Consider the following 15,184-nt stretch of genomic DNA (forward strand, 5'->3'; position numbering starts at 1 on the left):
ATCATCCTACCTTTAGTTGTCTTCACTCAGCCGAGCCACCGATGGAACTGAAGAGGACATCCGGAGCGGAAGAAGTTAATCCTCCAAGCGGCGCTGAAGAAATCTTCCATCCGATGAAGTCATCATCCAGGCGGCGCTGAAGAAAAGTCTTCGATCCGGCCGATGTCATCTTCAAAGAGGCGCTGAAGAGGTCTTCTATCCGGGCGAAGTCATCTTCCAAGCCGGGTCTTGAATCTTCCTTCCGCCGATGCGGAACCACCTTCTTCACCGACGGACTACGACGAATGACGGCTCCTTTAAGGGACGTCATCCAAGATGGCGTCCCCTCAATTCCGATTGGCTGATAGGATTCTATCAGCCAATCGGAATTAAGGTAGGAAAATTCTGATTGGCTGATGGAATCAGCCAATCAGATTCAAGTTCAATCCGATTGGCTGATCCAATCAGCCAATCAGATTGAGCTCGCATTCTATTGGCTGATCGGAAAAGCCAATAGAATGCGAGCTCAATCTGATTGGCTGATTCCATCAGCCAATCAGATTTGTCCTACCTTAATTCCGATTGGCTGATAGAATCCTATCAGCCAATCGGAATTGAGGGGACGCCATCTTGGATGACGTCCCTTAAAGGAGCCGTCATTCGTCGTAGTCCGTCGGTGAAGAAGGTGGTTCCGCGTCGGCGGAAGGAAGATTCAAGACCCGGCTTGGAAGATGACTTCGCCCGGATAGAAGACCTCTTCAGCGCCTCTTTGAAGATGACATCGGCCGGATCGAAGACTTTTCTTCAGCGCCGCCTGGATGATGACTTCATCGGATGGAAGATTTCTTCAGCGCCGCTTGGAGGATTAACTTCTTCCGCTCCGGATGTCCTCTTCAGTTCCATCGGTGGCTCGGCTGAGTGAAGACAACTAAAGGTAGGATGATCTTCAGGGGATTAGTGTTAGGTTTTTGTAAGGGGGGTTTGGGTTAGATTAGGGGTATGTGGGTGGTGGGTTTTAATGTTGGGGGGGGGTTGTATTTTTCTTTTACAGGCAAAAGAGCTGTTTTCTTTGGGGCATGCCCCCACAAATGGCCCTTTTAAGGGCTGGTAAGGTAAAAGAGCTTTGAAATGTATTTAATTTAGAATAGGGTAGGGCATTTTTTTATTTTGGGGGGGTTTGTTATTTTATTAGGGGGCTTAGATTAGGTGTAAGTAGCTTAAAATTGTTGTAATATTTTTAACATGTTTGTAACTTATTTTTTTATTTTTTGTAACTTAGCTTTTTTTATTTTTTGTACTTTAGTTAGTTTATGTAATTGTATTTAATTGTAGTTATTTGTAGGTATTTATTTAATTAATTTAATGATAGTGTAGTATTAGGTTTAATTGTAACTTAAGTTAGGATTTATTTTACAGGTTATTTTGTATTTCTTTTAGCTAGGTAGTTATTAAATAGTTAATAACTATTTAATAACTATTCTAACTAGCTAAAATAAATACAAAGTTACCTGTAAAATAAATATAAATCCTAAGATAGCTATAATATAATTATTAATTATATTGTAGCTATCTTAGGGTTTATTTTACAGGTAAGTATTTATTTTTAAATAGGAATAATTTATTAAAGTATAGTGTAGTGTTAGGTGTAATTGTAATTTAGGTTAGGATTTATTTAACAGGTACATTTCTCTTTATTTTAGCTAGGTAAGCTATTAAATAGTTAATAACTATTTAATAGCTATTGTACCTGGTTAAAATAAATTGAAAGTTGCCTGTAAAATACAAATAAATCCTAAGATAGCTAGAATATAATTATTATTTATATTGTAGCTATATTAGGGTTTATTTTAAAGGTAAGTATTTAGTTTTAAATAGGATTCATTTAGTTAATAATAGTTAATTTATTTAGATTTATTTAATTAATATTTAAGTTAGGGGGGTGCTAGGGTTAGGGTTAGACTTAGGTTTAGGGGTTAATAATTTTATTACAGTGGCGGCGGCGGCGTAGTGGGGGGCAGGATAGGGGTTAATAAATTTATTATAGGTGGCGACTGTGTAGGGGGGGCAGATTAGGGGTTAATAAATTTATTATAGGTGGCGACGGTGTAGGGGGGGCAGGATAGGGGTTAATACATTTAATATAGGTTGCGGCGGGTTCAGGGAGCGGCGGTTTAGGGGTTAATACATTTATTATAGTTGCGGTGGGCTCCGGGAGCGGCGGTTTAGGGGTTCATATGTATAGAGTAGCTTGCGGTGGGCTCCGGGAGCGGCGGTTTAGGGGTTAATACATATATTATAGTTGCGGCGCGGACCGGGAGCGGCGGTTTAGGGGTTAACATATTTATTATAGCTTGCGGTGGGCTCCGGGAGCGGCGGTTTAGGGGGTAATACATTTATTTAGTTGCGGCGGTGTAGGGGGGACAGATTAGTGGTGTTTAGACTCGGGGTACATGTTAGGGTGTTAGGTGTAGACAGCTCCCATAGAAATCAATGGGATGTCTGTCAGCAGCGAACTTGTACTTTCGCTATGGTCAGACTCCCATTGATTCCTATGGGATCCGCCGCCTCCAGGGGTGGCGGATTGAAAACCAGGTACGCTGGGCCGTAAAAGTGCCGAGCGTACCTGCTAGTTTTTTGATAACTAGCAAAAGTAGTGAGAATGTGCCGCACTTGTGTGCGGAACATCTGGAGTGACGTAAGAATCGATCTGTGTCGGACTGAGTCCGGCGGATCGATGCTTACGTCACAAAATTCTACTTTTGCCGGTCTCGAGCCTTTGATAACTAAGGCGTATCAGCCTCGCCACAAATATGCTGCGGAATTCCAGCGTATTTGAGGTTGACGGCTTGATAACTAGGCCCCTTAGTCATAGAGGTTTCTCTGATTCAGTGATTAATACTATGTTACAGGCTCGTAAATCTGTGTCTAGAAAGATCTATTACCGAGTTTGGAAAACTTACATTTCTTGGTGTGCTTCACATAAATTCTCTTGGCATTCTTTTAGAATTCCTAGAATTTTAGTTTCTTCAGGATGGTTTGGAAAAAGGTTTATCTGCAAGTTCCTTGAAAGGACAAATCTCTGCTCTTTCTGTACTTTTTCACAGAAAGATTGCTAATCATCCTGATATTCATTGTTTTGTACAGGCTTTGGTTCGTATTAAGCCTATCATTAAGTAAATTTCTCCTCCTTGGAGTCTTAATTTGGTTCTGAGGGCTTTACAGGCTCCTCCGTTTGAACCTATGCATTCTCTGGATATTAAATTACTTTCTTGGAAAGTTTTATTCCTTTTGGCCATCTCTTCTGCTAGAAGAGTTTCTGAGTTATCTGCTCTTTCTTGTGAATCTCCTTTTCTGATTTTTCATCAGGATAAGGCGGTGTTGCGGACTTCATTTAATTTTTTACCTAAAGTTGTGAATTCTAACAACATTAGTAGAGAAATTGTTGTCCCTTCTTTGTGTCCTAATCCTAAGAATTCTCTGGAGAGATCTTTACATTCTTTGGATGTAGTTAGAGCTTTGAAATATTATGTTGAAGCTACTAAAGATTTCAGGAAGAAGTCTATTTGTTGTCTTTTCTGGTTCTAGGAAAGGTTAGAAGGCTTCTGCCATTTCTTAGGCTTCTTGGTTAAAGTCTTTGATTCATCATGCTTATGTGGAGTCAGGTAAATCCCCGCCTCAAAGGATTACGGCTCATTCTACTAGGTCAGTTTCTACTTCCTGGGCTTTTAAGAATGAAGCTTCTGTTGATCAGATTTGCAAAGCAGCAACTTGGTCTTCTTTGCATACTTTTACTAAATTCTACCATTTTGATGTTTTTTTATTCTTCTGAAGCAGTTTTTGGTAGTAAAGTACTTCAGGCAGCTGTTTCAGTTTGATTCTTCTGCTTATACTTTCAGGTTTTTTTTATTGAAGATTAAAACTTTTTGATTTGGGTTATGGATTATTTTTTCAGCGGAATTGGTTGTCTTTATTTAATCCCTCCCTCTCTAGTGACTCTTGCGTGGAAGTTCCACATCTTGGGTATCTGCTATCCCATACGTCACTAGTTCATGGACTCTTGCCAATTACATGAAAGAAAACATAATTTATGTAAGAACTTACCTGATAAATTAATTTCTTTCATATTGGCAAGAGTCCATGAGGCCCACCCTTTTTGTGGTGGTTTTGATTTTTTTGTATAAAGCACAATTATTCCAATTCCTTGTTTGATGCTTTTGCTCCTTTCTTACCACCCCACTTCTTGGCTATTCATTAAACTGAATTGTGGGTGTGGTGAGGGGTGTATTTATAGGCATTTTGAGGTTTGGGAAACTTTGCCCCTCCTGGTAGGAATGTATATCCCATACGTCACTAGCTCATGGACTGTTGCCAATATGAAAGAAATGAATTTATCAGGTAAGTTCTTACATAAATTATGTTTTTCTAGTCAGCTTTTTACAGCTATACTGCATCACTTTCAAGTGTTTAAACATTTGGGTATTATGGCCCTTTAATATACTTTATAACATTTAAACCTCAAAATTTCTGCCTGTTTCTAAGCCACTACAGACAGCCTCTTATCACATTGTTGTTTTTTAATTAGCTTTTCTCAAGAGACTGCTAATTCATGTGGACCATATAGATAACATTATGCTCTCTCCCGTAGAGTTGTGCACAACACAGCACTAATTGGCTAAAATGCAGGTTCAATAAATAATAAATAAATAGCTATGTGATCAGGGGGCTGTCAGAATAGGCTTAGATACAGGTAATCACAGAGGTAAAAAGTATATTAATATAACCATCTTGGTTGTGCAAAAGTGGGTAATGGGTAATAAAGGGATTATCTATCTTTTTAAACAACAAAAAATATTGAGTAGACTGTCCCTCTAAATAAATTACAATCTTTAAAATTGTCTGCTATATTAATAGGTCAAATTAAGGATTTAAGCTGTAGCCCCAATTAATGACTATTAAGCAATTCTATACACTACCTTATAACAGTAAGCAACACTACTGTGTAAGTCTAGCTAAACAAGCAAATATCTTTTTAACCAATTCATCCAGCTTTGGCTTTTATTATAATCCATAAGAATTCCTGTATGAAGAGCCTTGCATGACATTTCACAGGGTTTTCAAATTCTAAGACATTCCAATCAATTATAAAAAACCATGATAACCTACTTATTAAAAGCTTTTTTTTAAGCATTTGTGGTATAACACCACCACTTATACCTTGCATGGGGATTATTCAAAAGAGGCATTCCAATTGATCAGAAAACACTTTCCCAGGATTTTTTGAGCTTTCAAATTCAACAGTTCTGCCTATTTTTTATTTTCTTTGTCAAAAACCCCCAAAACAAAATAAAACTACAGTGGACTACCAGGCAGCTAAGTCAACAACAACCAGAGTGGGTTTAAAAGGCAGCTTAAAAAAAACTCCCCCCAAAAAAACAACCCACAACCCTATATGCACAAAATACATGTTAAAATGGCTTTTATTAGATGTAACAAAAAAGTGTTATAATATTTTACTTTAAAATGACATTAATTTAAAAGATGTTCATGTATATGAAAAAGCATCTATTAATTAAAATATTAAAAATACACTTTTAGATAATAAAAGATTCCATTAAAACTGTTTATTTTGATTTTCTAATATTGCATGTTTGTGCACAAACATTTGAACAGGTTTATTTGCTATTCTTTTGTATTTTGGATTGAATATATTTCACTGTCCTTTTAAATCAATTACCTTTGAATGAGTTTATCAATAACCTATCAGCCCAAGTACATAAAAGATGCAAAATGATGGGACATTCAATTGTAATGATGAAATGTTCTAATTAGTTACAGCATTTTATTATTAAACACCAAAGAAATACTGTATAATATACAATATTAAGGTAGCGCCACACAGCAATGAATATAGATAATAAAACACCACATATAATACTGTGTAGTAATTGATAAACAGTTCACAAAATTATCCAAAAAATAAACAACCGGACAATTTGAAAGATCAGAGAATCATATGATATAGTACCCTTTTAAAAAGTCATTCCAATATTTGAAAAAAGAAACATAAAGTTCAAACTTCCCTTTTAAAGAGTCCTTGTCTGAATGCGTGTGTTTGCGGTGCAGCTCCCTTCCAATCACTGGTGTGATCTTCGTGAAGTGTGGATATGTAGGCAAAAAATCTGTAGAAACAGAAAGGGGGGTGGAGCGCAACCAAGGGAAAACACACTGATCTAAGTGCAGATTAAAAACACCTTTTCACTTTAATCAAAACAGTAAAAACATCAGGATGTACACTTACAAACTTCACCCTCAAACATATGAGGTATGTGCTGGCACTCTGTATAAGTTATCCAAAACACGGATAAACTGGATACTGTGTAGTCAAAAGTGTTTGTATCCCACTACGAGAGTTCCACTTAGCCCACTGTGAATGTATAAATGTCCGGGGTAAGGATGTCCCTTTATAACTTATAAATAGCACTGAAAATCAGAGCTCCAATATCACAGTGCAAATACAGGTAGGGCCGTGATACAACTCAGGGTAACAGACTGTAAACGTTGGGAGGCGGTAGATACAGTGGCAGCGCGGTCCTATGATTGTAGCCGGCTGAAGGAAACGCCGCTGCACACAATGCTAACCTGATCCTCTGTCAAAGAGATGGGCGTGGCCTTACGCGTTTCGCTGGGCTCCTGACGAAGCTGTGAGGAGCCCAGCGAAACGCGTAAGGCCACGCCCATCTCTTTGACGGAGGTTCAGGTTAGCATTGTCTATCTATAATTATTATTGTTATAACCATCATTTATTTGTAGAGCACCAACAGATTCTGCAGAGCAATAAATATAGGTATAAGTATGATAATGTATAATTTATATGAATCGAATGGGTAGACGGACCTACCAAGAATTGCACAGTTGTAGACACAGGACAGCTGAGTTAGTATGGTTACACATTAAGGGGGTTCAAGGGGATGACAAAAGAAGAATAGGAACTGAGGTAAGAAAACATTGGTGGACATTGTATGCATCCCTGAACAGTTACGTTTTTGAGTATTTTGAAACTTTGAAAACTAGGAGGGAGTATTGTGGAGTGAGGCCGTGATTTCCACAAGAGTGTAGAGAAGTCCTATAGACATAAATATGAGGAGGTAACGAGAGGAGAAGAAAAAGTGGTAATGAGGAAAATGAAGCGGACGAGAGGGAAGAGTATCTGGAGACAAGGTCTGAGATATAAGGGAAGCAGTGTTATTGGAGGCTCTAAATGTTAGGGTCAGCATTTTGTTTATTTTGGAGGCTAGAGGAAGCCAGTGAAGAGAAAGTCAGCAAATGCTGTGCTAGGTAGACCAGAGAGAGGGTGGATTTGAAATGATTATACAGTGGTTTCAAATCTTAGATGTGTCTTGTGTGAAGAAGTATCTGATTTTTTAGATTTATTTTTTAAAAGGGATGCTAAATAGTAAATGCATGCTAAACATAATGATGTATTGAAAGCAAAGATTAGCCATAGAAAAATATGTAGATATATTTTAAAAATTATATTAGTTTTTTAAACATTGAAAATATAATTGTAAATATTTAGTTTCTATAAATGTAATTATTTTTGTTTCAGTAAAGTAATGGGTGCCACAACTAGTTTTCTATGTATCTCTGTTTGTGCAGACAAAGCTGTGTGGAATCCCTTTTGGACAGTCTCATTTATTGCCTATTTTATATATGTCCCTAGTTATCTTCAGCTGGGGAAACAGATAGGCAACTTAAGTTCAAACATGGAGGCATCCATTATTTATTAGAAACTCAGTAGAATTTAGAAAAACAACAATTTTCATAGATAAATTAAATGAAAGGGAAACTAAATAAATAATAATTACTGCAAAGTTTTTTTAACTACACATAATTAAAAATTGTATATTACAACCTCATTCTATTTAACATCCCTTTATGGTGAACATGACACAATATGGCTTAAGACTGGATGTGAGGAGTGAATGAAACACCTGAGTCAAGTGTGACCCCAAGGCATCGTGCATGAGGTTTTGGTGTATTGATGTTATTATCGACAGTTATAGAAAGTTGGGGGTCAAGATTTTGGAATTACTAACAGAATGAAGAAAGCACAGTTGATAAAATAAATAACATAATTTATATCTTACCTGGTAAATTAATTTATTTCAAGGTGGTGAGAGTCCATGAGCTGTTACATATGGGATATACTTTCCTACCAGGAGGAGGCAAAGTTTCCCAACCCCCAAAAGCCTATAAAACCCCTCACATCTCACTCATATCTTATAGTCAAGTGGTGAGGTGTTTAGGAGGAGTAAAAGCCAAAATTAGGAACAGGGATAAAAACAAAAAATAACCCCAAACAGGCAGGGGCTCATGGACTCTCGCCACCATGAAATAAATAAATACATTTATCAGGTAAGAAATAAATTATGTTTCTTGAAAGCCCAAGATGAGGCAACCAATCTAGTAGAATGAGCTGTAATTCTCTGAGGTGGAGGCTGACCCCCCTCCAAATAAGCTTTGTGAATCAAAAGGTTTCAACCAAGAGGCTAAAAAAAATAGCAGAAGCTTTTTGGCCTTTCTTAGGGCCAGAAAAAAAAAAAAAAGAATAAACCGACTAGAAGTCTGTCTAAAATCGTTAGTAGCATGAACATAATATATCAGTGCCCTGACAACATTCAAAGAATTCAGAAGCTTTTTTTTGGATCAGGACACAAGGAGTGAACAACAATTTCCCTATTTCCTATTAACCCTAGATAAATATTTAAATGTAGTCCGCAAAACAGCTTTATCTTGATGGAATATCAGATAAGGAGACTCACAAGAGAGAGCAGACAATTCAAAAACTCTTCTAGCAGAAGAGATGGCCAAAAGAAACAACGCTTTCCTTTAAAGTAGTTTTATGTCCAATTTATCAAAAAGAGGCGCCTGTAAAACGTTTAATTCTAGGTTAAAACTCCAAGGAGGAGAAAAAAGCCTAATAACAGGTTTAATTAGTTTTTAAAGCCTGGATAAAACAATGAATATTAGGAAGGTTAGCGGTCTTCCTATGAAATAATACAGAAAGAGCAGAGATTTGTCCTTTTAAAGAACTGGCAGATAAACCTTTATCTAAACCATCCAGCAAAAACTGAAGAATTCTAGGAATTCTAAAAGAATATGATAAATTTTCCTAGAAACAGACTTGCGAGTCAGAGAATCCTCTATGACTGAGAACTAAGCATTCAATTTCCATGTCATCAAGTGTAGAGACTTTAGATCTGGATGGACCTTGAGACAGAGGAAGAGGCCATGGCGGCAACTGGACATTCGGACCAGGTCTGTATATCAAATCCTGTGAGTCCATGCTGGGGCTATTAGGATTTCAATTTACTGTTCTAATTTTATCTTGGAAATCAATCTGGAGAGTAGGATCAGAGGGGGAAATATATAATCAGGCTGGAAAGACCAAGGAACTGCTAGAGCACCCAATTCCTCTGCCTGAGGATCCCTGGACCTTGCAAGGTGCCTGGGAAGTTGTTTAAATGAGAGGCCATCATATCTATTTCTGGTAGGCCCCAGTTTTTTACAATTTGATAGAATACATCTTGGTGGTGGAGAGCTATTCTCCCTGATGTAGGGACTGATGACTGATGTAGTCTGCCTCCCAGTTGTCTACTCCTGGGATGTAAATTTTAGTGATGAAGCAGGAATTGGTTTCTGCCCAAAAGAGGATTCAAGATACTTATATCATGGCTGGGGAACTGTGAGTTCCCCCTTGATGATTGACATAAGTTACTGTAGTAACATTGTCTGTCTGAAAACGGAGATAAGACTCTCTTTTTAATATTTGGTGAATATTCTTGGAGCTGCAGCTAGAGCAAATGGAAGAGCAACAAACTGATAATGTTTTTCCAGAAAAGAGAACCTCAGAAACTGGTAATATTTTAGGTGGATTGGGATGTGAAGGTAAGCATCCCGTAAATATATTGTGGACATAAAGTGACCTTGTTGAACAAAAGGCAGAATACTTCTGATAGTTTTGAAAGTTGGAATACTTACAAATTTGTTTAGAGTTTTCAGATCCAAAATTGGTCTGAAAGAGTTTTGCTTCTTTGGTACAATGAAGAGATTTGAATAAAATCCCATCCCCTGTTCCTGCAAAGGAACTAGAACAATTAGTCCCATAAATTCCAGATCTGAGCCAGATTGAAGAAAAGTCTGATCTTTGGATATTTTGGAATATGGGTGAGAAAGAACCTTCCTGTGGTAGGTCTTATTTTAAACTCAATTCGATATCCCTGAGAAATAATATTTTGAGTCCAGGGATTGTGGACAGATTGTAACCAAGCATTCTGAAAAGGGTTTAATCTGTCCCCTACCAGTAATACTGGGCTGGGGGCTGTACCTTCATGTGGCCTTAGACCCTGGATTAGAATCCTTATTCTCTTTGGATTTGTTCAAATTTAAAGTGGGTCTCCAGACTGAGCCAGAGTCAGTTTTCTGTTCTCTATTCTGACGATAGGAACAAAAACTGTTTGGAGCTTTAAATTTTCCTTTTAACTTTTTGTCTTGAGAAAGAAAAGCTCCGTTACCTACAGTAATAGAAGAAATAATCGAATTCAGTGGAGACCCAAACAAAAAAGGGACAGTAAGTACTCTAGTTTCAGACACCATTGGCTCCATGTACGAAGCAGCAGAAGTTGCTCTAGATTCTGCTTCCCGCAATGTAAGAAGTAACTTGCTCTTGGTGATTGACAGTCCCTTCTCTCTCACGACTGAAGGGGCAGGCATTACACATTCAGCGGAGTATGTAATGCATACAGGCCTCCGGACAAACAGAACTGATGCCCATATGCAGCGAAGCGTGTGGACAGCTTCTCAAGTTTAGAAGCAGTCTGCACGCCTTTTGATTCATGGGGGCACATGTCACCATCCCAGGATTTTAGCCATAAATCTCTTCTGGTAAGTATAGCTAGATAATATGATTGATTAATTGCTTCTGTGGACAGGTGTCTTTTATACAGGTAAAAAGCTGAGATAAGGAACACTCCCTTTAAGAGAGTGCTCCCAATCTCAGCTTGTTACCTGTATAAAAGACACCTGGGAGCCAGAAATCTTGCTGATTGATAGGGGATCAAATACTTTTTTCACTCATTAAAATGCAAATCGATGTATAACTGTTTAAAAATGCATTTTTCTGGATTTGTTGTTGTTATTCTGTCTCTCACTGTTCAAATACACCTACCATTAAAATTATAGACTGATCATTTCTTTGTTAGTGGGCATACGTACAAAGTCAGCAGGGGATCAAATAATTTATCCCCTCACTGTATCTCTTCTACACCCCACCAGGAGTGTAATTTTTTCTGCTGGTTGTGTTTACATTGCATGTCAATAGCATGGATTAAAGGGACAGTCAAGTTCCAAAAAAACTTTTATGATTTAAATAGGGCATGTAATTTTAAACAACTTTCCATTTGACTTTTATCCCCAATTTTGCTTTGTTCTCTTGGTATTCTTAGTTGAAAGCTAAACCTAGGATGTTCATATACTAATTTCTAAGACCTTGAAGGCCGCCTCTGCATTTAACAGTTTTTCACCACTAGAGGGCATTAGTTCATGTGTTTCATAGATACCATTGAGCTCATGCACGTGAATTTACCAAGGAGTGAGCACTGATTGGCAAAAATGCAAGTCTGTCAAAAGAACTGAACTAATGGGGCAGTTTTCAAAGGCATATACTGTATATATGGTAATCACAGAGGTAAAAAGTGTATTTCTATAACAGTGTTGTTTATACAAAACTGGGGAATGTATAATAAAGGGATTATCTTTCTTTTTAAACATCAAAAATTCTGGTGTTGTGTCCCTTTAAGACCAGGAACTTTCAGTATAGGTGGGGATACCACAGGCTAAATCAGCTATTTCATATAAAATAAGGATAAATGAGCTACTTCTAATTAATACACTCAAGCATGTAAAATTGATCATTGGGAATACATTAAAGGGAAGAAAATTTTTGGGAAAACTGTCCTTTTAAAGGGACAGAAAACATATTTTTCCTCTAGTCTTGTAGTAAATTAAAATAGGAACAAATTGTAAGGTTATTCTTAGAAAGCTTTTGGAAACCTCCAATTTTCAGATTAAATTACTGGAAAATGGGTCATAATAAATTATAAATGCATATTGCAAAGGTGTTTTATGTATTATTAAGCATCCATATTACAATATTAAGGTGTTTTATGTCCTTTTAACATGTGTTTAATTTTATATAATTTACTACTTTTTCTAATAAAAGAAAAGGAAGAAAGGGAAAGAGAACTGATGTTCAATGTTATCAGATCTGATAGATTGGATTAACTGTTTCATTGTTTGGCTTGTAAATGAAGCGGTTTTTTTTTTAGCTTTGAACAATGCTGTAACATTGGCTAAACATAGTCTTATGCATATTAACAGGTTTGGTTTTACATTGTGGAACGTGGAAGATCATGGACATTTGACGATAACGGTGCATTTAATACAGTAAGTACTTTCTAAAATATTTAGTGGAAAGTGTCTACATGCGCAACAGCTGTCAGGTATCTAACAAAAACTATATGAATTATTGCAAATATGAAATGTCACTTCACTTGTGTAAACTATTCGTGAAACGTAAAGTTCTCAGGAACTAGGGCTGCAGGTAGAGTAGGCGTGGCTTTCTCTTCTTGATCACACACAAACACAGCTGCATTATCTTACAGGCAACAATGATGTTGATTTACATTGGAATTAAATTATCAGCAGTGCGATAGTTGGTTACAGGCAAACACAAAAGCTAATCACATTTCTTGGCCAATGATGAGAGCGTTCCACAGACGAGGGGGTGTGTTTGTGTAGCTGTATATCACCCAGCAGTACAGAGGTTAATTCTTACAGTACAAGAACTAAAAGTTTTGAGTGGTGAAGAGAATCCTCCTTCCAGACACCGAGGACCACATGATTTTTTGACTTCATTACTTTCTCTGACTTTAACCGTGTAAATGGAGGAGCTAGCTCGAGAGAGCATCAGCTTGCTGGCCAAGCCTGGTGTGGGCTCTGGAACCCCTAGCTTATCCTCTGTGGGGGCTGTTTTTATTATGCTGAAATCAGCATTAGGAGCTGGACTCCTAAATTTTCCGTGGGCATTTAACAAAGCAGGTGGAACCGACGTGGCTCTGATTGTGGAATTGGTGAGTTTGATCATCGCATGCACACTCCACACAGAGACACAAATAACTATGCAATAATTAAAACCCCTCACAGAATTTCTCATACTGAGACAGTCTACAACAGAATTGTTGTTTAAATAGATAACGCCTTTACTACCCATTACCCAGCTTTAGCCTCTTAGCACATGCTTTTTTTATTAGCTGTTTACAACAAGAAAATGCTAATTCATGTGGGCCATATAGCTAACAGTGTGCTTTCTCCCGTGGAGTTGTGCAGGACACCGCACCAATTGGCTAAAATCAAGTCAATAGATAATAAATAAACAAATAGACACTTGATAAGGAGTCTTAGATACAAGGTGATCACAGAGAGGTACAAATTATATTAATAGAACTGTGTTGGTTATGCAAAACTGGGGAATGCATAATAAAGGGATTATCTATCTTTTTAAACAATAACTGTTCTGGAGGAAACTGTCCTTTTAATTAAAACAGGCATGTTTTTTTTTTTTAACTTTGTAATACTAGTAGGACATAATTAACCCCTTAATGACCACAGCACTTTTCCATTTTCTGTCCGTTTGGGACCCAGGCTATTTTTACATTTTTGCGGTGTTTGTGTTTAGCTGTAATTTTCCTCTTACTCATTTACTTTACCCACACATATTATATAACAGTTTTTCTCGCCATTAAATGGACTTTCAAAAGATACCATTATTTTCATCATATCTTATAATTTACTATAAAAAAATGTATAAAATTGGGGAAAAAAAAACACACTCTTTCTAACTTTGACACCCAAAATCTGTTACATATCTACAACCACTAAAAAACACCCATGCTAAATAGTTTCTAAATTTTGTCCTGAGTTTAGAAATACCCAATGTTTACATGTTCTTTGCTTTTTTTGCAAGTTATAGGGCCATAAATACAAGTAGCACTTTTTTTTCAAAATTAGCGCTAGTTACATTGGAACACTAATATCTTTCAGGAATCCCTGAATATGTATGTGTGTGTGTGTGTGTATATATATATATATATATATATATATATATATATATATATATATATATATATATATATATATATATATATATATATATATATAAATTTTAGAAGACATCCCAAAGTATTGATCTAGGCCCATTTTGGTATATTTCATGCCACCATTTCACCGCCAAATGCGATCAAATAAAAAAAAATGTTCACTTTTTCACAATTTTTTTTTTTCACAAACTTTAGGTTTCTCACTGAAATTATTTACAAACCACTTATGCAATTATGGCATAAATGGTTGTAAATGCTTCTCTGGGATCCCCTTTGTTCATAAATAGCAGACATATATGACTTTGGCTTTGCTTTTTGGTAATTAGAAGGGTGCTAAATGCCCCTGCGCACCACACGTGTATTATGCCCAGCAGTGAAGGGGTTAATTAGGGAGCATGTAGGGAGCTTCTAGGGTTAATTTTAGCTGTAGTGTAGTAGAGAACCCCAAGTATTGATCTAGGCCCATTTTGGTATATTTCATGCCACCATTTCACCGCCAAATGCGATCAAATGGAAAAAAAAAAAGTAAAATTTTTCACAATTTTAGGTTTCTCACTGAAATTATTTACAAACCGCTTGTGCAATTATGGCACAAATGGTTGTAAATGCTTCTCTAGGATCCCCTTTGTTAAGAAATAGCAGACATATATGGCTTTGGTGTTGCTTTTTGGTAATTAGAAGGCCTCTAAATGTTGCTGCGCATCACACGTGTATTATGGCTAGCAGTGAAGGGGTTAAGTAGGTAGTTTGTAGGGAGCTTGCAGGATTAATTTTAGCTTTAGTGTAGAGATCAGCCTCCCACCAGACACATCACAACCCCTGATCCCTCCCAAACAGCTCACTTCCCTCCCCCACCCCACAATTGTCCCCGCCATCTTAAGTACTGGCAGAAAGTCTGCCAGTACTAAAATAAAAAGGTATCTTTGAATTTTTGTAATTTTTTTTATAGCATATTTACATATGCTGCTGTGTAAGATCTCACTTTAGCA

The 15,184-nt window shown here is 37.0% G+C and overlaps 1 protein-coding gene across 1 annotated transcript in view; it reads left to right on the forward strand.

Moving 5' to 3' along the window:
* The first annotated feature begins 10,642 nt into the window (after positions 1–10,642).
* SLC38A8 (solute carrier family 38 member 8) overlaps positions 10,643–15,184 on the forward strand; it is a 68,892-nt gene continuing 64,350 nt past the window's right edge. The window contains exons 1-2 of the mRNA XM_053718873.1: positions 10,643–10,687; positions 12,418–12,483. Coding sequence (XP_053574848.1) covers positions 10,643–10,687; positions 12,418–12,483 — 111 coding nt within the window. The remainder of the gene's footprint in view (positions 10,688–12,417; positions 12,484–15,184) is intronic.

This window comes from Bombina bombina, chromosome 1 (genome assembly GCF_027579735.1).
Source record: "Bombina bombina isolate aBomBom1 chromosome 1, aBomBom1.pri, whole genome shotgun sequence".
Classification (NCBI taxonomy): Eukaryota; Metazoa; Chordata; class Amphibia; order Anura; family Bombinatoridae; genus Bombina; species Bombina bombina.